The sequence below is a fragment of the Macrosteles quadrilineatus genome, unplaced genomic scaffold, assembly GCF_028750875.1.
Source record: "Macrosteles quadrilineatus isolate MER2022 unplaced genomic scaffold, UCM_ALF_1.0 Scaffold_2__2_contigs__length_208266976, whole genome shotgun sequence".
NCBI lineage: Eukaryota > Metazoa > Arthropoda > Insecta > Hemiptera > Cicadellidae > Macrosteles > Macrosteles quadrilineatus.
The window spans coordinates 54,208,548-54,234,881 of record NW_026542595.1 but is presented as its reverse complement, the minus strand read 5'-3'; the positions used below and the strand labels follow the sequence as shown (position 1 = coordinate 54,234,881).

Here is a 26,334-nt window from a genome sequence, read left to right as displayed (position 1 = left end):
TTCTTTATATAATAAGGTTTCAACTGACTACTATAAGATCCCCGTGCGTAGAACGGGCACACAGCTAGTAGAGAATAAAGTAGGTCGTCAGATTTTAACAATTAATAAAATATGAAAAAGTAACGGGGTAAATTTAAAAGGGATTTCGACTACGTACTACAATCAGGCTGAAATTAAATCTATTATCAATTAAATCAGCCTATTTAAAACTCATTTTCTTGCTTACGATCTGACTGTGGTCAGTAATTAAACACTGGAGGTATTCAGCCGATGAATTACAATTCACATTTAAAACCAGTATATGCAGTATTAGCCAGCGGCACTGGACCCTTGAAAGCACCCTCTAGAAAGGAATCAAAGGCTTGTTGGGCACAGTCTGAAGAAAGTTATTGTCTTAATTATCATTCCGCTCGGTTAGATCATAAAGCTTTCAAATTAACCTTCAATTGTAAAAACTGTTTAAGTAGGACTTGCAAAAAAAAAGAGACGTCATAGAGAAAACCATTGTAGTATCAGGTATATATAGATAGATGGATGGTAACAAATTATAAAATTATTTATTATTAGGTAGGATTTGTTGTAGGTATTCTCAGAGCCATGCAGACCAGTGAAGCAGTTGGTGCGCCAGTGTAGACAAGCGCCGCCCGACCGCTCTCTTGGTGATCTGGACCCTCAAGTAGCTGAGCTTGACACTCACATAGAACGAGTGATGCTCATTGTACAGTTTGCTGTCTCATGCTGTGAAAATGCTACCAGTAAGTTTGAAACTGCACAGCTCAATATTTAAACTGGGTAACCATCAAGCTGAGGTGACAGGAATTTTATGAAGGTTGTGCGTAAAAGACCGCACCAAGCACAGCCGAGCGGGCTGGTTCAACTCTTGAGACCCATGTCGTGTTCCCTATTTTATTCACTATTATTCTAACTGGTTCCCACCACTATGGAATAATTAGTCTTGTCATAGTATTTAAAAATAATGTGAAAAAAGCTACGCTCTTACCAAATATGAACCACACTCTGTCATAATGTTTCTGTAGGAAGAGGGTCAATCCTTGTTGATTACTGTTACCAGTTTACAGATGTGCATGCAGAAATAAGTTAAAGTAGAACAATTTTTAAATTTGCATAAGTGGCTAAGGGAGTTGAGTGAACGCTGTACACAATTCTACAACAAGGCCAGCAGCAGATTCATTGTCTTTCAGATTTCCAAGGTTGACCGTAGACCGCAGTATTATAGAGACAGTCTACAGTCTCTATTAGTTAGAAAATACTCTCGTTTGTATTGTATTGTGATAGGGGTGGACTCGTGGTCCAAGCACGTCAACCGAAGCTTATCGCGCATCCCACCTGCCACTAACTGGGTAAGCCTATGCCTGTATCCTTGACTAGGTGCAGGAGCTTTTGCCCAATGTTAGCAGCCTGACAATCAGACAAAATCGCTATCCTCTTGTCTTGGTAGCATCTGGCTAGTCATAGGTTGGCACAATCCAAGATACCATAGATTTATGCCTGGTAACAGCTATACAGCTGGTATAGTATCATCCCAGACTTGCTGAAAGTTCTGTTCTGGGCGATCGACTGTATACTCCAAAGCCAGATTTTCTATTGATTAGCGAGCCGTCTGTGTACCAGACGAAGCTCTCCGTATCTTGGAGATGCCCTTCCTGATGTTTCCACTCATCCCTGGAACGGAATTCAACATTGAAGGGTTTGGTGAAAACTGCTTCTGCGCTTAGGAATTACGAGGTCATGTCAAGCACAGGACACGCAGACAAAGTCTTGGCAATGATGCAGTGACCTGCCCCTGACAGGCAGTCCCTCCACAGATTTGCAAACTGCCTTGAGGGCTTCAGATTTGATAAAGATGTCCAGAGATAGCAGCATAAGAGCGACTTCTAGACTAGCTAATGGACTGCTCCTGAAGGCTCCAGTGGCTTGTTGCGTGCCAAGCCTTTGCAGGCTTTCTAGTTTGGCTATGACAGTTACCTGATTCACCTTTGTCTACCAGACTAGCGAACCATAGGTAATTTGAGGCCTGACCACAGCCTCATATAGCCAGAGTGCTATGTGGGGTTTAATTCCCCAGTTAGTTCCTGCAAATCTCCTGGACGTCATGAGCGCCCATTTGGCCTTTTGCAGTGCAATGTTCAAGTGGTTGTTCCACGTCAGCTTGGAGTCAAGTGTCAGTCCTAAATACTTGAGTAGTGCCAATTTTCAACCTGGAAAGAGAATCCAAGTTCTTTTTCCTGGTGAAAGGAACTACGACTGTCATAGAGGGATAAATTTTGAGTCCCTCTCTGAGACACCATGCTTTAACATATTGCAGGTTGACATTCATGACGTCAGTTACAATGTTTGTAAATTTTCCTCGTACCATGAGGACTACGTCATCTGCGTAGCCCTGGACAAAGATGCCCTTGCTGGTGAGTTCACATAAAAGACCGTCCACCTCAAGGTTCCACAGTAAGGGTGAAAGTATAAGTATAACTCCCTGCTCCATCTGCCTAAAGATTGCTCGAGTCCACGCTCACAAACTCCCCGCACCAAAGTTCCATATGTTACATTGTCGACGGCTCCTTCTATGCCCATGAAGGTGCATAGGGCTATTTCCTTAGCAGCCAGGCTGTCCTCAATTCTGCTGACCAACTCGTACAGAGCGGTTTCACTGGACTTGCCTGGCTGGTAGGTGTGTTGGTTGTGATGAAGGGGTGTGTTGAGAAGTAACACCCTTTCTTATGTGCCTCTCCACCACTCTTTAAGGTCTTGAGGAGAAATAAGGAAAGACTGATGGGGCGGAATGATTTGGCATCAGAGTAGTCTGCTTTTCTTCTTTTGGGAATGAAGACCACCCTGCTGAGACGCCTGGCCTGAGGGATGTACCCGTAGGCCAAGCTTGCTCGGAAGAGTTCACATAGGAGGAGCTTGAGGGCATCCGGTCCTTGCCAAAGCATGGCTGGATGGATGCCGTCTTCACCAGGAGACTTAAATGGACCAAACTTATTTATTGCCCATTTAACTTTAGAGAGAGTGACAACCCTTCTGGCTATATTCCAGCTTTCACGATCAGTTCTCGGTCAAGAACTTTATTTATTTATTTATTTCTTTTATTACAATGCTGCAAAACAGGATAAACCAGTTACATTGTAGCATTAATATCTAACAACAAAATCTTGACATGCATTATAAATAATAAATATGGTAAAAGTTCATCTTGCTGAATAAATTATAATTTTTAGTGTAATCACTCACAACAATACAATATATGACAAAAACGAACTAATATCAATAAATAACGTACAAATAAATATCTTAAAAAATAACATTGGCAATTATTTAAATATCAATAACAACAATAACAAATTAAATAAATAAAATACAACAACAAAGTCTGAACAGAGTAATTAATTTAATAACAATAATTATTTGGTAGTAATTAAATATCTAAAAACGTATTTCCTGAACGTACTGTGACAGTTAAAAAATATGTCTATTTGGTCGTTATTAATTGTGTTGAACAGCCTAACCATTGAGTTGAGCGGCGAACACATTCCAAGGTTCGTTCTAGAGAAGTGGGGGGAGAAGAGCAAACGCGAACGTGAATTGTGTCTGGGCAACGTGAACCGCACACGGGACAGCAGCGCTGCGTCGTCGAGCTCACCACACACCAACCGCCTCAGATACAACATCATTGACACTTTACGCCTAGTACTCAACTGATCGATTTCAAACAGTGTGAGAAGTTCTGAGTATGGGACCAGCATCGTATAGTAACCAAATGTTTTGTAATAAAGAAATCTCAAGAACCTTCTTTGGACATCCTCTATGAGATCGGATAAATAGTTCACACTAGGATACCATACCACAGAAGCATATTCTAATCTTGACCTGACCACTGAACAATATAACAGTTTAATACTTCTCTGATTAGTAAAAATGTTGTCCAACCTGCGGATAAGACCAACAATTGAGAAGGCAGTCTTACAAATGGAAATCACATGATCATTATATGTAAATCTGGAATCAAATGTCACACCCAAGTCTTTAATTGAAGTTTTCCTCGAAAGAAGACTACCACCAATATTATAATTATGCATGATGAGGTTACTAGGGGTTTTCTTTGAATATGTTACAACAGAACATTTATCCACATGAAATTTTAGATTGTCACGACTCCAAAGAAACAATCGATCGATATCATCTTGTAGCATAACACAATCTTGTTGGTTGTTGACAATAGTAAATATTTTGAGATCGTCAGCATATAGAAGAAACTCGCAGTTTATTATCAAATCTTTTAAGCTATCAATGTACAAAATAAATAGCAAAGGTCCCAAATTTGAGCCCTGGGGCACACCTGAGTCTACATCAAATTGTTCTGATAGGTGTCCCTCAAAAGATACAAATTGTTTTCGACCCCTGAGATATGAACAGAAGAATTTTAAGATTCCTTCAGAAAAACCAAAATAGTTCAATCTCGAAAGCAAAGCCAGATGATCAACTTTGTCGAAGGCCTTCTCGAAGTCGGTGTAGATAACATCAACTTGATTACCACTATCAATAACAGGAATACAAAACTCAGAAAAATTTAACAGATTTGAATTAATGGATCTGCTGGGAAAAATCCATGCTGTTTTGAAGATAGAAATTTACTGACATGGCTGATCTTTTTATGATGAAGAATTGATTCAAATACTTTAACAGGAGCAGGCAAAATTGATATTGGACGATAATTCTTTATGATGTCTCTTCGGCCCTTTTTGAAAATGGGAATTATTTTAGCTTGCTTCCATTTCGTTGGGAAAACATTGCTGGTGATCGCGAGATTAAAAATAGCTAGAAGCGGTTCAACAAACAAATCTGCACAGGCTTTAAGAATATATGGCGGTATTCCATCTGGACCAAGAGATCTTTTAGGTTTGAGGTTTTTGAGTGCAGAGAGGACATCATGATACGAGACACAGGAGACATTGAGGCACGGGACGCCAGGCAGGGTCGGTGAGCGGAGCGCACGCCGACACAGGTCGTCGCTGCCCTGCTGACAAGGCTCGTACACAGACTTAAAGTAAGTAGCAAACTCGTCCGCTATGGCCCTCCCACCCTCCACAACTCTATCGTCCAATTTCATAACAGTTGGACTGTTATCATTAACTCTAAGACGTTTTACCACACTCCAAAATGTCTGAGGATTGCTCAACACATTGTTTTCTAAATTTGAAATATATTCTTTATAGGCCGATTTAATATTTACTTTAATAGTACTTCTCACCAGTTTGTATTCATTTAATGTTTCAATCATGTTATACTTATTTAGCTTTCTCCTTAGCATGTCTTTTATTTTGATCAAGGATATTATGTTGTGATTAAACCAAACAGGATACTTTGAAATTGATTTTTTAGCTTTTGGAACAAACTTATCAAATACATTATATAATTTAGTATAAAAAAAATCAACAGATAAATTAACATCCTCAATAATTCTAATTTCAGTCCAGTTTATTTTTTTTATTTCATTGTACAAACTTAAAAAATCGGCCTTTTTAAACTTATAGAAATAACCATTTTGATTAGGTTCTAGATCGTGATGAATACCCTTACAATCAAAACTGATAACTAAACTTGTGTTGTCACTCTCAAAAATGCAGCCAGGGAAGTGAGTTTCAAGGAGAAGTTTAAGACTTCCACCAACCCCGGTTGTGTATTGCCCTCCTGGTACCTTAAGAAATCCCAAGAGTACAATAGGTTTGGACGCTAGAACCTGCTGGAGGCGGGCCGCAGCACTGAGACTGTTCACCTCCTGTGTAAACTGTATCCATGAATTTTGTTTGGCTTTTTCTGTTTTTGACTTTTTCCATTGCAAGGCTGTATTCTGTGTGTGCCCTTTTATATGGCTTCCACATACGGCTCCGTTTGCATTGGTTGAATAGTTTCCTGACTCCTGCCCTCATGCGACTCAAATCCGCAGTCCACCATCTAGTGCTGGTACTGTGTTTTCTCTGTTGGCGTGGAGTGTGTTGACGTCACAACCTAGGAGTGGTTGTTGATCACCAGTGCTGGTTGCTTCCACCAAGAGCTCGAGTTCTCTCGATGTAGGTAGTTCCCTAGAGTCGTATGGCAGGTAAACTGAGCCTACCATTGTGCTCCATTCCCTGCCACCATTTCTCCAGGTTATTGACACCGCAGTGAGATCTCTGGAGCAAAATTTGTTTATGTTTAGAAAGTTCAAACCTTTTCTCACGAGAATGCATGTTCTGACATTACTTAAAGAAGTGCAGTAAACTAACTCACCCTTTGTTTCTCCCAGACCTGCAACTCTTCCTTGGTGCAGCCATAGTTCTTGAATGAGTGCCAGGTCAAACCCTTCTTTGAGGAAGAACCGGCAGAGGCAGCCCTGTTATGCTGTAGGTTGATCTGGAGGACCCTGAGCATCGTCCTTAACCGGAGTTGTGACAAATGAGACCGGCCAGAAGCCTAGATTGGCTCTCAAGTTGGTGGACTGCACAGCCTGGAAACAGACCTCATCCAGGAAACAGACGAATCCGTACCCTTTCGGATCTGGTTTGGCCGGCAGTATCTTCCACTCCTTGACATTGAGAGTGGGGTTTTGCATCGTGAACATCTCAATGACTTTTTCTGGAGTTTTCTTCAACAGCTTAGGATGTGCTCTGAAGAATTCCCTCGTGGATTTCAGGATGTCCTCCTCTAATGGCTTGAGAGCTGGGATCAGTCCCTCCACATCGCTTGGTTGCGTCACTGAGGCAGACAATGATAAGGTTACCTTTTTCTATGTAGATTCCTGCAAACGCTGGACTTGAACTATCCTCTAAGGGCTGTAGTCTTTCCGTTTCCAGGATTGCTTCCTTGATTGCTTCTCCTTGTTTGTCAGTATGCCTAGCCTCAGGATAGTTTTCAAGGACAATGGCGATTTTGGTAGCAGTGATGTCCCTGTATGTGACTTCAATGGACGTACCAGATTCACCTACGTCTTTTACCGGCTCAGACCTTTGGGTTGAACCCCTGGTCTTCTTTGCAGGTCCTTCTGCTGAGGGTGGAGTGACCGTTGCACCTCTGGCGCGCTTGGCCCCCTTCGTCTCGACATTTGGTCCCGCAGTTGGGCGCGGTGTTCTTACCTCCTGTGGTCTTTTGGGTTTTTTCTTTTTTTCCCTGCGCCACTTGTCTGGGTAGAATTTTTCACCTGTTCCCAGAGGTTTTGCCTTTAAGGCCTCCCTTCTTTGTGCCGTGGTGAGATTCGGTCTTTTCATCTTAAGACGACTAAGTCGCTCAGTGGTGTCATCGAGTGTCTCTGTAGATTTTGGTGTTTTAGGACAACTTAAAAAAGCTCGCCTTCTCTATCCAGTGTAGCTGGTGTATGCAGGGATTTATCCTCCATTATTTCCAGTCGAGGGAGTTGAACTTCCATCATAGTAGAAGTTTCTGGTTTTTAGAGCATCAGAGCTTCTTGTGCTCTTGGTGCACTTCGTTTCGAGAGCAGGGTCTTGTTCTAAATGAGATAAACCCTGAGGTTTTGGTGGTGCAACTTCTGGAGTCGCTCTCAGGTTTGGTTTTGGTTGGCTTATTTTGTTTGAATCCATGGTGTTCCCACGAGTAGCAAGGGAATTGGAGGTCAAGCCCAGACAGAGCCCCGCATGTCCGGGTAAGGCTGATTTCTCCAGGAGGTCGCCCGGTGTCCTGGAGGCTCCGTACGCACCATCGCTGAGGAGCCAGGAGGCATTCACCTCTTCGGCGCGGGTCGCATAACACCCCTGAAGTTCGACTGAAACAGAAGCGAAAGGAAAAGAAGAAGGGAAGAAGATTTCTTCAATAGGAAAACAAAGAAGAAAGAAGGGCCTGCAAAAAGAGGAAATTTGCTGGCCTTAGAACCCAGAACGAAGAAGAGGAGAGATCTGGGGGAGGGCTAGGGTACCTCGGGGTTGCCAGCCTACAAGAGGCCTCACGTGTAGTTGACAGACAACTACCCCTGAGGGGTACTCTTGTTTAGTCTCCGAATTCGAAATACCCCTAACTTTGGCCACTGCTTCAAACAAGACAAATGAATAAAATCAATCGGCTTACACAATAGAATCAAATTATCCAAACCATTTTCGAGCTCCCTCCTATTTCACTCCATTTCTACGTCCAAACAGCACTTTACTCCATTCACGTCCATCATTTGTTAATGGACTTCAGTAGTGGTTGACGACGAGAACACAGAATGCAAGTCATATCTGGCAGGAGTGTCAATTTTCTTTCACCATGTTTTTGAATACTATGACGAGACTAATTTTCTTATAGAGGTGGGAGTCTGCTAGAATAATGATGAATGAAGTAAGGAACACGGCCTTAGGTGTCAGATTTGAACCGAGATTCAAGCAAGCCCTGCTGCTACAGGAGAACGATGGAGACCTCAATATGCGGACAACTATCTTACACAGAAATGCTGAATTGAAGTAGACACTAACAGATTTTTTAAATTTCAAACTAATTGCTGGACAATTTGTTGTTGATAGGCTACAAGCAAAAAGTATACCGGTAGTGAAGCATTTTTACAAGACGTACCATTGAAAGTAATTTGGTAAAAAATATTATACATGAGCCAATAATTTTTACTTTCTGTTGCAGGAGTTTTGGGCATGAGGTGTTGTCTGGCCAGTGTAGAATCTATAGACAACTACTTAGTCCCAGCATTAAAGGCATTGTATCTGACAGCTGGATGTGAAGATAAACGTAGGTTTGCTCATTTGTTGTGTGACCACTGGCAAGACGAAACAAAAAATCTCCAGTCTCATTTAGACAATATAATCGACTCCACAGCCTTCATTAGGGTAAGTAAACCCAAATACTGTTTTGTAATGGAGCATGTTCGACTATGACCCAGATGTTGTGTTTAATAAAATGAATAAAAATATCTTAGGTTTGGCACAGAGAACAGGGCCGGATTTAGCATTTTGGCGCCCCTAGGCCCAAATAATTTTCCACCCCCTAGTCTGGTCACAGTTACTTTCCTTCAAACCTTTATTAAAAACTATATCACGCCCATAGGCCTAAGTTAATTGCTTGAATACCACTCCTCGCCGGAATCATTGCAAGTTTTTTTTATCGATTGTTTAGCCTTAACGAAATGCCGTCTTAAACACTGTTGGCAATTTTATGCTTTTAATAAATGCTCACGTTTGTGGCCGTGCCCGTGGGACTGAAACAAAACAACACAAACCACCGAGAATTCCTGAAAAAAAAAAAACATGGCCATTGATTCCAATTCCAGGCCCAAACACCTGAACTCCATACAGTATGTGATACCATAGATTAAACATAGGCTACTCCTTTAGTAGATTTGTCATAATTTTGGATTAGCTGAAAACAATTCTTGTTATTTAAGGAGTATGTTTTACCTATGTTTAAACCTAGTTTATCCAAAATAAAACGATCTAATCATCAACAATCGTCTCCTGTTTATATTACAAGAAATTAAAACACACATCATAGAACTAACCCTAAAAAATAGAAAGAAAATTAAAATAGAAAATTTACGTCAAAACTAACGCCCAGTATCACCAACATGAACTAAACTTGAACAAATTTTGAATTAACAATGTCATAAGAAGTCGACTTGAGTTATATATAATCTATGGTCGTACTGTATCTAGGTTATATTTCCAAAGCAAAACAGAGCAATACTCCTGCCAACCATACCGATCCTTAGGTCTGAGGAGAAAATGACAGCATTAATGGTGATTTGGAGGGTATTGAATGTTTTTAAAATCTAATGCAAACTGAGATTAATAATATTTTTTCGTTAAATTTAAACGTAAATTAATCGTTTTAATATTCAACACAACGTATTATATATTTTAACTTGATCCTGCAGATTGTTGTAAACTAATCAAAAGATTAGTTAATAACTTGTGTTTTGTGAAGTGAGGGTGGTAACAATGTCTAGCACGCTTGCGCCCCTAATCACTATGATCAGTAGTGCCGAGCCCGAGCCTGAGCAAGCCGAGCCAGCATAGTGGCCCAGTGCAGTGGCAATACGATGCGTTAACCCTTTGGCGCTCGTCAACATCAACATCCCTACAGCCTACTCCCGTATAACCAATGTTCGTTAGCAATTTTGTAACGAAATTGATGCATAATTCTGAAAAATATTTTAAATTTCATAACAATAATTTCTTCTTATGAAATTCGGAAGTTTTTTTTATCAACTATGACTATTTATTTTTATTTTTAGATAGCCTATAAAAAAAATTCCTCTTGGCCGTGCGCCCTCTGGGACCTTGCGCCCATAGGCCCGGGCCTACCGGGCCTATTGGGAAATCCGGCCCTGACAGAGAAGTAAGATACAGAGGAAACAAGCTTGTGGGACAATTGTGGGCTTTTAGCTCTGGTAAGGTTGGGTGGAAATTTACTCGTACCGAGCAAGAAAGAGCCCAAACAGCAATGGCCACACAGAAATTTAGTACAGCAGGGTAGCTTGATACAGCGGATGACAGGCACTTCCTTCAGCGTGAGTGCTGTGTAGTAAACGGTGGCGAATGGGGAAAGGAGAGTGGAAGGGGACGATGAATAGAATTTGCTCTAGACACCAGCGACTGTGCTAGACACCACGTAAGTGTACCATTGAATTTATCCTCTGTATCTTACTCCTCTGCAGGCTTGGCTGAATAATGTTTGAAAACAACAAACCTTTTAATAAAAAATGTTATTACGTAAATCTGTGATACGGTTAGCTTCAGTAGGGTGCTGGGATGTTTCCAGGGGTCTGAAGTCGGTCGTAGAGTTGAGAAAAAGGGATAGATAGCTCAGATCAATATGATTATCCCAACGGGAACGTACAGTTCTGGTATAAGCTATTAACCAGTTTATGATATGTTCATCATCACCATCTAGGGATTGCTCGGATATCTCTAGCGGGACTGAGTACTGCTCGGATTTCTCTAGCATGACTGGGTACTGCTCGGATTTCTCTAGTATGACTGGGTACTGCTCGGATTTCTCTAGCAGGACTGGGTACTGCTCGGATTTCTCTAGCAGGACGGGGTACTGCTCGGATTTATATTTCTCTCACAGGACTGGGTACTGCTCGGATTTCTCTAGCAGGAAAAGGTAGGGCTCGGATTTCTCTAGTGGGAGCGGGTACTGCTCGGATTTCTCTAGCAGGAGTGGGTACTGCTCGGATTTCTCTAGCAGGAGAGGGTACTGCTCGGATTTCTCTAGCAGGAGTGGGTACTGCTCGGATTTCTCTAGAAGGACTGGGTACTGCTCGGATTTATCTAGAAGGACTGGGTACTGCTCGGATTTCTCTAGCAGGAAAAGGTAGGGCTCGGATTTCTCTAGCGGGAGCGGGTACTGCTCGGATTTCTCTAGCAGGAGTAGGTACTGCTCGGTTTTCTCTAGAAGGACTGGGTACTGCTCGGATTTCTCTAGCAGGAAAAGGTAGGGCTCGGATTTCTCTAGCGGGAGCAGGTACTGCTCGGATTTCTCTAGCAGGAGTGGGTACTGCTCGGATTTCTCTAGCAGGAGTGGGTACTGCTCGGATTTCTCTAGCGGGACTGGGTACTGCTCGGATTTCTCTAGCAGGAATAGGCCTCGCTAATATTCACCAGACCTTGTAGAGTTGGCGATTCGTCGGGGAGTGGGAGCGAGGACCTTCTCGTTCAGATGCCCGTGATCGACTGACTCGTGGACTCCTCTGCGCCTCCTTATATAGGTTCCGCTCTACTCCTGGTCCGCTGTACACTGGTTCCTCTGTACTCTTGTTTCACTTGGTCCGCTGGACTCTATATCCTCTGGACTCGTTATCTGCTGGACTCTTGGTCTGTTGTAATCCTGTTAAGGCACACTTTGTGTTGAGGGACCTCACAAATCAAAATAATTAATGTCTTTTAACTTTTCTAAGATATGTATGCCTGCTTCAAGGTAATATTCTCTGATTAGTATGTGGTCTGTCTAATAGAGTGTTGACCCACAATACAAAGTCTTCTTTTATTTAAAACCAGCTATATTATATCCATTTTATCCCCTCTCAGTGTACACTAAATCTATTTTTTCAACAATTCAATAAAATCTGGCTGATGATAATGATTTAGTTTCCATTTTTTTCATGATTCTCCGAATTTCTGCCTCTTAAATAGGTGCAATACCTGCTTTAGGACATGGATTTTTAAATAGTGAACTATTCAATGATATGAAATGGGAGGTTAGAGAGATTAAAGATGTGTGACAATGCAGACACACCAGGGTGCAAGTTTTGATGCAAAGATAAGTGAACAATAAGTATTGAATGAATGAGCATTGTTACTTACGAAGATCAGTTGCTTCTTTAGCCAGAATCGTAAAAATTGTCATCCAACTAAAGCTTAAGATTTGGTAGGATGGGCAAATCAATATGTTTGTTGTTGGTGTTGTAGGTGGTGCAAGAGAGTGTGAATGATCTTAGCCAACAACTGTGCAGAGGAGAGACTAAGGAGGAAGTTGGCAGAGCAATAGTCAAGCAGAGCTGGCTGTTGTACAAGCATCTCTCTGGTTCTGGATTGTCACTTGATTTAACTCAGCTGAAGCAATGTAGGTTTGCTTGCTAAAATAATTTAACTAAGCTATATGAATTCTGATAACTACAAGAGATGATCTCTAAAAGATATAAAGAAAAGAAATTAAAAAAAATTAAAAAATTTTATGTCAACACTATTTTTGGTAAAATGTATAAGTTGAGTATCGAGTTAACTTAATTAGTATGTTTCCTTTTGTAGGCGTGAGTGAGTTTGAGGCTGCAGTCAACTGTGAGGTTTCACTTGCTGCGGTTGTCAAGAGAGCGAGACTGGTCTTGTCCGCTATAGACAAGATAGCCGACTCTCAGAACAACACACAACCATGTTACCAGCAGCCTTTAGATGAGAACACTAACCCAGGTGCTGTTCTTAGCAATCGAATAAATTAATTTGTTGAAGCTTGGAATAGAGATCTGCTGTAGATTTATTAAAAAGTCAAAAGGTTACAGTAGACTTCCTCTCATACGGAAACCTTATCCAAACTAAAAGACGCCAGAACCATCAGAATTATGCGAAAATGAATTGATGCATAGCTAAGGCCAGGGACACACTTACCGGCGAAACCGCCGAGCGCCGGATCCGCCGTAGGTTGAGGGTCAGAACACACTTGTTCCGGCAAAAACTTGAGCCGGCGACAATAAATAGAGTGCAATGAGTTTTGTCTTACACTAGTACAGTTCTAGTACATTTAGTCTTAGAAATGGTGCTGTCAAGACCTCAAAAGTTGGCCTTCCTGTGTTTGATCCACCACAGAAGAAAGAGAAAACCCCACCGAACTGTTTGGGTACATCATATTCTGGAGAACAGACCGCTACTTGGAGCTTTTTACACTCAATTTTTACAGTTGAAAAATGGAGAAAATAAGTGTTTTAATTACTTTTGAATGTCTGTCCCCTCATTCGACGAGCTACTATCGAAGATTACAGTGCAAATACAAGGTCAAAACACATACATGACGCTGGAAAGGCTGGATTCAGTGCGGCACAAATTTGTCGCCAGCTGCTGTCCCTCGTTTTGTTTTTGTCTATGTAAACTTCCAAAGACCTATCACAAAGTTCTGGTTTCTCATGAACCAAACTAATAAGTAAATCCATATCAACATCTACCATGATGATATAGAAAACTAAACAGAATAAAAATAAAAACTAAACTAACTAAATAGCAAAACAAAACTAAATACACTACTTGGACAATGCATTAAAATCATTAGCAATCACCACCCTCGAGGGTTGAACCACGACTGAGGAGTGGGGGAAGTGGCAGTCCGGCTGTTTCGCCGATAAGTGTGTTCATCTCCATAAGGCACAATGCCCCGCTACCCACTGCTCCGGCGAAACTGCCGATCCGGCGGTCCGGCGAGGCAGAGAATATCCGGCGGTTTTGCCGGAGCATTTTCCCGCCGGATCGGCAGATTCGCCGAACCAGAGAAGTGTGGCCTGCCCCATGCCTTCCTGTGTATCTCACCTTGCTCCGACGCCGCCGGATCCGGCGTCCGGCGGTTTCGCCGGTAAGTGTGTCCCTGGCCTAATTCTCACATGATATGCACAAAATTATCAAATCAGTTACTATCACAAAGTGCGGTGCTTGTTTGCAAGTGTTTGTTGATTTGCTATTTCAATAACCACATAGAAGCAAAAAATGTGGACTTGAGATAAAAAGAATTACATATTTAAAATTACAAAGGTTGGCAACACTTACAGTTACAAGCGATTAAATGTGTGGCATACTGCCTGTGTTGGCATCGGTGCAGTCAGAATGTTTTTGTGTTTTCTGAAAATATTAGTTTTTGTCACTTGCAATGTTGTTTGGCGGAGCTATTCAATTGATGATCATTTTTAATGATGGGTACTCTTCTAGTAAGATAAGCCTAATGTCCATTCTATCTACAGTAGACTTAACTGACCCTAATGGGACCTAGGTCGGATAGCTCAAAAGGTCGGTTAAAACGGGTAATACCTAAAAAAAACAAGAAAATTAAGTGCTATTCATTTAATATTGTATAATCATTATTTTGAAGTAATAGTTGCATTATTTATAAAATAAACAATAAACTACACTTATCTCCTTTTTTCGTACACTAATAAACAAAAAAACACGGTTAAGTCAAATACTTTCAGTAGGGATAATAAATAGTTGTATAAGACAAATAATAGTTGTAGACAAGAATCAATAAAAAATGTTATTTTGCTGTACTGTAATAACTTTAGTACGTTCTGTTAATTGATGCTTTCAAAATACAGTACAGTATATCGTAATACAGTACAGAGCTCTTTGTCAAAATTAAAAATACAAGCAACATGTTGTTACGAGACAGAATGTTTATTTATAGCCTCTCACTGGAAGCTGAGTCACAAGAACAATCTTGACCTTGGAGTCGTTAACCCTCTCCCTTTCCCGCCCCTACAAGTTGCGTTGTTTCTTTACTCACGCGATAAGATAATTTTGGAATATATTACAAAAAATAGCAGCTGTTTTCAGACACATTAAGTAACTAGTCAAAATATTTTGTTTACATACCAATTTTTCTTTGTACGGACGATCTCGCTGATTTGCTTTGGTTTGACACACTGAAGAAGATCCACCAGGAAACTTAATAAAAAACACCTTCAATTTTTTACACACTATTACTGTATTGAATTGAAACACACACACACTACTTTACAGTAATACAAAAAATAAACCAGCAATACAATAAACCATTGATAAAAATTAGTGATTTCTTTTTCACTGAAGCTTACTTGATTTTTTTTGTCTATAGTAATACATTTACATTACACTCTCCATATTATTGAATTAAAACACACAAACTTAAGAGATGAAACAATATTTTCAATCAAACCAATGATAAAAAAGAACAGTTTTAATCACTTAAGCTTACTTTAAAAAGTTTAAAGGTTACTTTTAAAGTAAATTTTTTTTCTGTGTTTCATTGTCCAGTGTCTGCTTTAAGGCATACTCTGGCAATTTTTTAATAAACATTACATCTGCAGCACTTGATACTTTTTGTTGTTCAACATAACTTGCAGCTAGAGTAAATGCCTTTCTTGCCTCGGAATGACTAATTTTTGATTCCTGATCTAAATCTTCGACTTCATCTTCTTCTTCCTCGTTGTTCTCTTGACGTGTGACCGCGGTAATGATTCCTTCGTCTGTCATCATATTGTTCCCCAGCTCGTCGTTAGCGTGAACAATCCATTGTTGAACATCTTCTGCTTCTATGACGTAATCACCACCTGTCAATGTTTGAAGATCCTCCAATAATAATTGTTCACTTGGGTCGATCTCTTGTTGGCGAACTTCTGCTGATGGATTATCATCCATGTTGTTTAATACCGCTTCTTCTACTTCAGGCCGCAGTTTTCTCCATGACTTTACGATTGTAGTGCTTTGAAGTTCTGCATACGACTTAGCCACCATGTAAATGACGTCCTTTATATTGATTGTTTTTAAGACATCAACAAGTCCTTTACTGTGAAATTCCATCCTGTTCAAAATTTCAGAAAGTAACTTTTTCTTGTATCGTCTCTTGAAACTCTCGATTACACCTTGGTCCATAGGTTGGACAATGCTGGTAACGTTCGGAGGAAGAAAATAGCATTTTATTCCACTGTCTTCCTCGCATTCAATGCCTTCTACATGACTGGTAGTATTGTCCTTAGCAAAATTGCCTTTATTGGCATTTTCAGGCTAGTCAAATGTTTTTTCACGCCGGGAACAAATTCGTTGATAAACCAGTCCTTAAAAATTTACTCATCTATCCAAGCAGATCGCTGCGCTTTGTAACAAACTGGAAGAGCATTTACGTTTATGTTTTTGAATGTTCTTGGCTTTTGATATTTGCCAATCACAAGGGGAGGTAGTTTGTGGGTTCCAGCCTCATTAGAAAATAGGGCAACTGTTACCCTCTCTTTGTTCATTTTGAAACCGGCAGCCGATTTTTCATTGCTGGTGGCGAATGTTTTATCTGGCAGACGTTCAAAATTTAATCCAGTTTCATCCGGGTTATATTTTTGTTCTGGATGCAAACCCTCCTCCTCAATATACTCCTTGAATTGTGTAAAAAATTCACTAGCTCTAGTAGGATCCGCCGACAACTTTTTACCGCAAACAGATAAAAAGTGGACGCCATGTCTTTTTTTCCACCTGTCGAACCAGCCGTTAATGGCAGTGAAACTGCCGCCGTTTTCAATCTTAGAATGAAGCATGGTTTCTTTTTCCTTTAAAATCGGGCCACTTAATGGGGTTCCTTTACGCCTTTCTTGTGTGAACCACAACCGCAACGCGTCATCTACAAGATCATTTGTTGGTTTTTTTAATGTACGCCAAGTCGCCAACGCCGTGCCAGATTCTATTTGAGTACAAAACTCTTGTAAAGATTTCCTGTTACGACACCAGTCTTTGACAGTTGTTGTTCCAACACCCAGCTCGTCACTAATTTGTTTCACAGATGCACCTTTGTCAAGACGGTCCAATGCACTTAGTTTCTGTTCCACAGTAACAACGTTCCGTTTTTGTTTTGCCGATGTCATTTTGTTATTTGGAAATCCTAGTTTACTGTATTTGATAAAAACACTTTACTGTATTTTAAAACGACTATTTTTACATTGTAATTAAACGGTCTGATTATTATTAAATAAACTAAACAGCTAGACACACACTTCCACGCACTTTACAATATTACTGTATAATATTTTCCGCAGAGAAAAAATTAGATGTGCTCGCAAGACGAACGATGATGACAAACTGGCAATATGCAATATTGTTCGGGATAGCTACAAAATACTTATTGTTAGTTACATCCTGTGGAGATAAGCGAATGTTCCCATAGCCGAGCATGGGTGCGGAAATGCCGAAATTCCTGGAAAGCGGCGGTTAAACTGAGCTGCTCTCAAAGCAAGGTCGGTTAAAACAAACTGTAACATTTTAGGATCGAGGGCGGATAATCCGATTGTCGGTTAATGCGAGGTCAATTAAGAGGGGTCTACTGTACCTCAAAATTCTCTTAGCATTATAACAGTGCAATAAAAATAATAACCTTTATTGTAAACACATAAACATGTATAAACATTTTACAATGAAATAGGGTTTGTCATTTTGATAATTATTGTTACATATTACAACCATAATAACAATAAAAAAAGTAGTGATATGATATATAATTAAATACCGTATATCAAAGAAAAAAATATCAACACTAATTTAATTAAAAAGTAAAATAAGCTAGCCTAGTTTAGAATCTGCTAATAGCAATTACATAATGAATGACTAGATACAAAATTAAAAAGTAAAATAATAAAATAGCATTTGTGAAAAACTATACTTATTTAGGCCTATCTGTAATATTCATGCCAATTAAAATAACTATCAAGCAAATAAATACCATCCAAATAAAAAATATACTGTCTACACACTCTCGTCTTGCAATATTCCATGCAATTTTATAACTTACTAGCTGTAACCCGCGGGCTTTGCCCCGTTTAACTTCTTAATTTTCAAGATGATCTCGTTCGCATGGCTCAATCACGTCCTGGTTGAAGTTCGTTCGATACGCTCACTCACCTTTAAGTTGGAGCTCGTTCGCTACGCTCACTCACCTTTGGGTTGGAGCTCGTTCGCTGCGCTCACTTGCCTTCAGGTTAGCTCGTTCGCTACGCTCACTTGCCTTCAGGTTAGCTCGTTCACTACGCTAACTCGCCTCCAGGTTGAAGTTCGTTCGCTATGCTCACTCACCTTTTGGTTGCAAATTAGCTGTTGTCATAAATGTAAAAGAAATAATAGTGCTGCACCCTGTTGGTAATCCTTGTAACTTTAATGCTATTGAACATCATAGAACAGAACCAACTTGTTTAATTGAAACAGCTGTTAAGATTCATTAATTCCATTTCTCATAAGGTTAACATGGGAATCTCCAGAGCCACTGGGGCGGAGCCGATTGGACGGATCACGAAATTGATGGTGTATAAACCTATTCCATGAAATTCTACACGTATGTACCAAGTTTCGTGGCAATCGGTTCAGCGGTGTCTGAGTTTATCACTGCCAAATATATATATATATACAAACATCCTCTTTTATACTTATAGATAGCCTACAAACATTTTGGTAAGCTGCAATTATTATATAATTTTTGAACTTTTGGGCTTCGTCCAAAAAAACATACTCAATTAAAACAATTTCCTTTACATCTCATACCATGCAATTATTTCAGAACCTTCACAAATGGTCAGGAGTATTAGAGATCTCCCTCTTGATATATCATTATCAACTTCAAAATCTCAGCATGCTTCTTACAGACCACCATGTGAGTACATTCTCATTATATGTTAACATTTCTACGAAAATATTATGTAAACGTAAATATTTCTTTTTATGGTATAAGTGTTAAGATACTTTCTGCATGATTGCTGCATACTATAGCATGGCACATAATTAAATATTTTTACCATTTTTGTTTTCTGATTCACACTTATGCAAAAATGTGTATATCAGGACCACGTCACCAGTGGTGTAGTTGTAAAAATCTTCTAGTGCAGGAACGCTCACCATTGTCAAGTAAAAATAATTGTCATTTACCAATGTATAGGTACTGGTACTTTGGAAAGAAAACATAGTATAGTGGGAATGCTGTTCCTGCCTCACTACACCACTGCACATAACACAGACTCCCTACATGATGAGGGATACTACCAATTAGGTATATTCATAGCAAAACAAAAATAAAAATACATTTTCAGAAAATTATACACAATTATAAAACTTTAAAAGATGTCTGCTTATTACAGAAATTTAACGAGTATTCAATACTCAATCCAAAAATCTGGTTTGAGGTTTTTGCAATTTCACTTTGTGTTGGCTCTCTGATTAGTCTTGACTAATTGTATTTATATCGATTATAATACCAATAAAAACTTTTCCTAATCATAGATGAATTTTAATGAGCTGTCTGCATCAAGTTTATCCATTTAATGAGATTATGCTGTTAAAACTGACAACATTACTTTTACTGACTATTGATACAATAAATGGATTTTTTTGTTACACTTTAGGGTTGCAGAGAAAAATCAATGACCTGAAAGAGAAGACACGAGTAAAATCAGACAACATAAAATTAAAAGAAGAAAAAGATGCATTTTCTGCGAGAAGCGTAGTTGAAAATTGTATCACCCCCGATCACAAAGCTAAAATAAGTAATTTTCAGACACCAAAAAATACAGTGGATAGTGATGAGAACTTGTTGACTCCTTTTTTGAAGAAAACCACAGAGAGGAATGCCACTCTGTACCAGAGAACACCTCGCAGAGTTGTCCAGAACCAGATGTTGGACAGTCTGAGTCCAGCCTCGCAATGTAGCTGGTCTGTTGGCCACCCTGCCAGTCTAGTATTGGATATCTCAGGTACATCATAAAAATATCGTCGTTAGTTTACATCAAAACTTGCATTTAACAAAAGATCGCCAACTTTTCACATTTTGAGAAAAATTAGTACTATTTGTCATGAGCCATTGAGCACAAGTATGCCTACTGTTGGACATTAAAATTTAATTAAAATAAAAATTATTTCGGGTGGATTTTGGCAATTGTTAAAAAAGTTATCTGGCCACTTACATAAATTCACGAACTATTAACATTTTTTTCTTAGTCATCAAAATTTATGTAGGTATAATTCCCGATTGTCAGGTTGGCTGGACACCCTGGACACTTTTAGGTCAGTTGGTTTGTATGCTGAATGCTGATGTTTATGAACTGTATCTTTGTGCAGTAACCAATCATATGGACTATTGCTTATCCAACCTTTAAAGTGTTTACAATATTCTCTTGTCTCCTTATAGAAATTCTGGACAGCTTGAGTGAGCTTGCTGACACTTTTTCATCCATAAAAGAAGCAGAAGCGATCAGCTGGCAACAGCCTCAGCCGACCCCAGCGTCAGACGCCATGCACAAGTACTTCTCTGGCAACTCCTTAGACAGTCAATGGTTCTCTTTGGCCTCTGTCAGGACTGATGAAGTGTCTGCTGATGTGGAAACTCCTGAGAGGCTACTAGACCTTCAACGAGTGGACGAGAAAATACGCAACCTTAAGTTATCATGACCAAACTGTGATCATAGACTAAGGAAACAAAGCAGACGGGCAGCAGTCGTTGCGCGTGTGTTAGTTCATGATGCGTGTATCAGGCAGCGCCACTGTTGATGATGCAAAAGATCTCCTTTACCGACGCGAGTATGACGAACGGTGTTCTCCTACTAAATTACTTACATTTTTAGATTGAAATTTACATATTTATAATCTGCAAATGTTACAAAACAGATATAAATCTGGATTTAAACTAAAAGTCATAAACATTTCAGTTGAATAGGTGTGAGAAAGGATAGGATAAGCAGGCTTACCTTAAGAAATGTAGACATCCCACTTCATTCACTACAGAACACAGAAGAAAACACAAAACAAAATAAGTTGGATAATAGTTATAAAATACATGAGTAGTGAATTCATGAAGACATAGACCTAAATGACATTGCAAGCGTGGAATTTTATTTGATGTTCATGATAGAAAAATATTTTTTTTAATAAATGTAGATAAATATCTACTTAAATACTCTAAAACAAAAAATCTTCTATTAACTGGCATAAAATATCTAATTCCACATTGTAAAAAGCAAGCGTACAGTCCTAGCAATGTAAAATTAATTTTAGTTTGCGATTGTAGCTGTTGTTGTATTGTTAATTAGGCCTAAAGCTTCGTTTGATAATTCAAAACGGTTCATTTGTTTAACTCATGTTTTGTTATTTGTTTACTTCAATGTACACATATTAAACATACACTTCAAAAATTTTGAAACTGCATATTATTCCTTTATACACAAAATAAAAGGGTATTTACTCAGGGGAGGTATAGATGAGGTTACGATGACAGCTGTGGGTTCTCATTAGCAGAGGGAACACCATTACCGTAACAATACGGTCTTCAGCCATCGGCCTCGGTGGTCTAGTGGATAGCGTGCCGGGCTAATATGCTGTGAGCCCCGGGTTCGAAACCCGCTGGTGGCACTAACTTTTTGACTAAGATTTTTTCATTATCAGCACGTTTGGTTGGTTTGGTTCGGTTATGACAGTTTAATTTTATTATTAAGTCATTATAAAATTTTAATTGAGCAATTTCTAGTTTTATTTATTGAACAGAATTATTTTTTCTATTAATAAACTTTTTTATATTATTTCATTATCAGCAAGTTTGGTTAGTTCGGTTAGGTTATGATAGTAATTTTATAATAAAAGAATTATAACATTGAATTTGAGGCATTTATAATTTTATTTTATGAACAGAAATATTTTTGCGATTAGTAAACCTTCATTGCCAAAATGCTCTCTACTACAGCGCTGTTCACGGAGGAATTTTGAACGAATGCCTCAATCGTACCTCCCTTAAGTCAGACCCAAATAAAAGAACCCTACTGTTAAGTTTATTTTTATAAATGTAAATCAATAGCCTATGTTGTAAATAAATAACTCTCAATCTGGTAAAAAAATATGTTTTATAATAATATTTGACTAAAGAATAAAAAACTTTGACAGTTATACCAAGGCCCCACTAGAAAAAGTTTTTTCTAGTTATTTTTAATATAACTTGGTATGTATTTCAAAAATTTTGATCTATTATAGGTTGTTTTCTTTTCAAAAAAATTCAATTGATGCTGATCAGTCTGGATTTCATATCCGTATTGTAGAGTGTGTTTTGTTGTTTAAAGTTACTTTTTCAGGGTTGGATTTTACGTAGATGATTGATCATAAATGTACTGCCCACTAGTATGAATGTATCATAAATGTACTCGTGGATAGATTCACTGTCATATCCCATATGTTTTTGGTAAATAATCTGGCTGTTTACGTCTGGCAACTTAAGTACAACTATTCACCACTGTGACGTAGTGTTGCGCTGCCCGTGCTGCAGCATGGCCTGTTTGCTGGTAAGCTTAAAATGAAAATATTTCATTTTCTTTCATTTTATAGTCAAAACTTAAGATGCAAATGTGTAAGGTCGAATTACCACTTTGCAATTGATGTGTTCACTACAGCATATTTAAAAAAAGCCTTCTATTACAGACAAGAAAACTTCAAACATAGTAGTGTATTTAATCAGTATTAACATTAATATTTATCAAATTAAAATATTCTTTACATCCTTGGTAAACAGGTCTATTATAATTAGTATACATGTATAATAACTTGGAGGATAGTGTTTTTGGCCTGTGGGTATATCCAAATGGAAAAGTAAATTGATCCTTTGTTTAGGTCTTGCTATGGCACAAACAGAAATTGGTTCTTTCATATAGGGGGAAAAATCTAAGCTCAAAACCAAACAATTTGATCTTTTAAATGCAAGACTAAAGTGATGAATAAAACAATTTATTTACATAAAACTTTATTGATAATAAATAACATTGAAGTAAAAATATAAACAAAATCACAGATGCATGTTTTCTATTTTAAGTATACGAAACCTTTTTAAAATTGTCAATATAAAAATAGCTTTGAGCACTCTCTACATACAATATTTTTAATATTCCGTTACATTCTTGCGTTCATTTAAACATTTGTTATCGCTACGTTCATGCATTATATGACAAATCATGGCTATTAATTTATTTCTAACTTACAAAAAGTCGTATTGATTAGGATAAAGTAGTTTCTAATTTCAATCAACTACGATAGGCTAATATTAACATTTTCACAAAGCTTTAGAGGTGTGAATGTCCTACAGAGGATGCTGTGGATTTTGTATCCACATGAGAAGGACTCTGTTTCACATGCACAATGTAGTAAGACTAATCTTTAATACAAACATCTTGTTGGGGAGTAAAAGTTACTCTGCAATACAGTACTAACAGTGAATGAATGGATGATATTTATTGAAGTTTACAGGGTTTAGGCTACTGGTGCTTTGTCATGAATAAAACCGTTTTTAGGTGAATCTCTACTAAAGGCAATTTTATAGAGGTGTCCAGCCGAACTAGATACCGAGAATACCAGGAATTGTAATTGAGTTTTTATGACTTGAACCAGAGGTGCCCATCCCCCCCAAACCCAGAGGCGCAACCCCCCCCCCCCCAAGCCAAAGGAGTAGTTCTCCCCCCCCCCCAATTTATGCTGCCGTCTATTTAAACCTACCCTCCCCCCACCAATTTATCTGACAATTTTCCCTTTACCTCATAAAACGATCATTCCAATTTAGTATTTAGTAAACTTGAGGTAAAGAAAAACAAACTTGCTGATAACAAAATTTAAATGTTTAATAGGAAACGAACAACATTTAACAATACTTAATTAGGTATATCTAACTAATGGACGAATTAGAAGTGTTTCAATTTCAGAATCTCTATTGTCAGCTAACATGTGTTCAGTATTGCAATAGACAACGTCTTCAAAACGTACAACAATATACTAGGTGAATTACTCTACTCCAACACCAGGGCGAAGCCAGGACGGAACCCTTTGCAGACATTGCAAGGAGCCTGAAACCCTTCCGCATGTCCTTGGCTCTTGTCCCTTTGGTGCCTTACTGCGTAATGCAAGACACCATGCTGTAAGAGCAATGATCGCAGAAGAACTACGAAAAAAAGGCTGGCAAGTAGTAGAAGAAATACATTGCACTGAAGATGGTGGATCGAACAGAAGATTGGACATTTTAATTTATGATACAAAATCTAAAAGTGGAATTGTAATTGATCCAACAATAAGGTTCGAAACATCAACAAATCAACCCCTAGAAGTAGATGAAGAAAAGAGGAAAATTTATAGTAAATGTGAAACTTATTTAAGAAACAAATATAATCTAAATTCTATATCAGTAATTGGCATAATGATTGGTGCAAGAGGGACTATTACAAAATTTTTTGACGAATTTAAAAAAAAATATAATCTTCCATCAAAATTAAAAAATGAAATAGTCATAAAAGTGTTAAAAGAATCATGTAAAATCATTCAAAATCATTTATATGGACAACGTTATTAATCTATGTTACATGTTATTTATATCGTAAATTTAAGTTTTTTTTTACTGTGTCTAATAGGCAAAGTTTATTAATAAACTCAGTTTTCAAAATAAATAAAATAAACTGTACAATATATTAGGTGGCATTAAATTTTACAGAGAAAGAATCTCAGAGAAGAATTTTAAGAAATCAAACCGCTTTAAAAATACATTAATAATACTTTGGCAAAGTTTTTTTTTTTTTCAAAATTATAGGCAGTCACGAAATAAGACAGACTTGTTGCTCGCCACTCCCTGGCTCTACAAACACCGCCACTCCAAACAACACACTCCAAAAACTCGATTTTACTCTACAAAAATCGCCAGGCAAAATACCCACAAAAGGTTTTTGTGACGAAGTAATCTTATAATTAATTTTGATAGCCCCAGGATTGCCTTTTATGACTAATAATGGTAGAAACGCATCTTGTCAGACAATCTGTTTATACACAAAACACGAAACGATAACAGATAGGCCTATCAATTCACGTGAGTATATTGCCGCGGGCAGGACTGGAAGTAAACTGAATCAGGTTATGACGGAAAGACGTGGTCTCTGGATTGTCGTCTGTGTTATCAAAAGCTGATATTGGACTAGTTGTAGTGACGGAGGAGAGTGTTGAAAATATAATGGGATTCATAATTGAGTTTTCCATTTAAAATTATTGAAAATAATAACCAATTTATCTGCTGGATATAAATTATGGTCTCGAAATTCTACAGTAGTGCACTAAAGGAAATTTATTAAATACTTTGAGGAGTTTGAAATATATAAATACATAAAACTAGGGACAGCGCAAAAGTTTTGAGTGAAAGTGAAAACACTCAATTAATTATGAATCCCATTATACTTTTAACACTCTTCTCAGTCACTACAATAGTCCTATATCAGCTGGTGACAATGCAGACGACAATCCAGAGACCACGTCTGTCTGTCATAACCTGAACCTGATTCAGTTTACTTCCAGTTCTGACGACGGCAATATATACGCGTGAATTGATAGGCCTATCTGTAATCGATTCGTGTTTTGTGTGGTGGAGGTAAAGAACCACCAAAACATATGTAGCAAATAAAATTCGACACTGACACTGGTATATTAAGGATTGTCTGACAAGGTGCGTTTTTACCATTCTTAGAAGCAAATCTTAATTACGAATGGCAAAATGTTGTTGGTGTTGATAGTGAGCTACTTAGAAACAATTTTTCGGGCTGCTTATACAAAATTTTTCATTCATTATGACAGCTAGCAAAAAACATCCCCCCCAAAATCCCCTCAAAAAAGTCCCCCCCAAAAATTCCTGTGGCGCAAACGCGCCACAGTACCCCCCCTCTGGGCACCCCTGACTTGAACATATTTGTGAATTTTGTATGTTGTTGGGAAATTTGGAATAATTTCCAATAGACTATGGCCGAGTATCCATTCATCTACGTCACAATTTTTTCAACAACAAACCGGAAAGATCAAATGTGACACAACACCAGTTACAAAATGGCCACTCAATAGGAAAAATGGAGGATAGTCTATGCTTTTTAAAGAATAGTAAAAAAGGATATGTAATGAATGCTTGGGAAAAAATTTATATTTATAAGTAAAAATGTAAAAATATAAATAAGCTGATTCATGAACAAGTAAATTTTGACTCCAGTTGTACTTATAAAAATGTATTGGCCAGTGCTTCCGGTAGCCAATAGGATATAAGTAGGGACTCCATTCAAGATTTTTGTCATTCCCCTATTGTGTCTGATGATGATTGGAGTGTCCAATTGAA

General features: G+C 38.4%; 1 protein-coding gene across 1 annotated transcript in view; it reads left to right on the top strand.

The window, feature by feature from the left end:
- The window catches only part of LOC128984212 (serendipity locus protein alpha-like), a 47,965-nt gene extending 26,199 nt beyond the window's left edge, over positions 1 to 21,766 (top strand). The window contains exons 4-10 of the mRNA XM_054403511.1: positions 584 to 755; positions 8,617 to 8,819; positions 12,402 to 12,555; positions 12,741 to 12,899; positions 18,748 to 18,840; positions 19,586 to 19,933; positions 20,368 to 21,766. Of these exons, the coding sequence (XP_054259486.1) occupies positions 584 to 755; positions 8,617 to 8,819; positions 12,402 to 12,555; positions 12,741 to 12,899; positions 18,748 to 18,840; positions 19,586 to 19,933; positions 20,368 to 20,627 (1,389 nt within the window). The 3' untranslated portion in view covers positions 20,628 to 21,766. The remainder of the gene's footprint in view (positions 1 to 583; positions 756 to 8,616; positions 8,820 to 12,401; positions 12,556 to 12,740; positions 12,900 to 18,747; positions 18,841 to 19,585; positions 19,934 to 20,367) is intronic.
- The last annotated feature ends 4,568 nt before the right edge of the window (positions 21,767 to 26,334 follow it).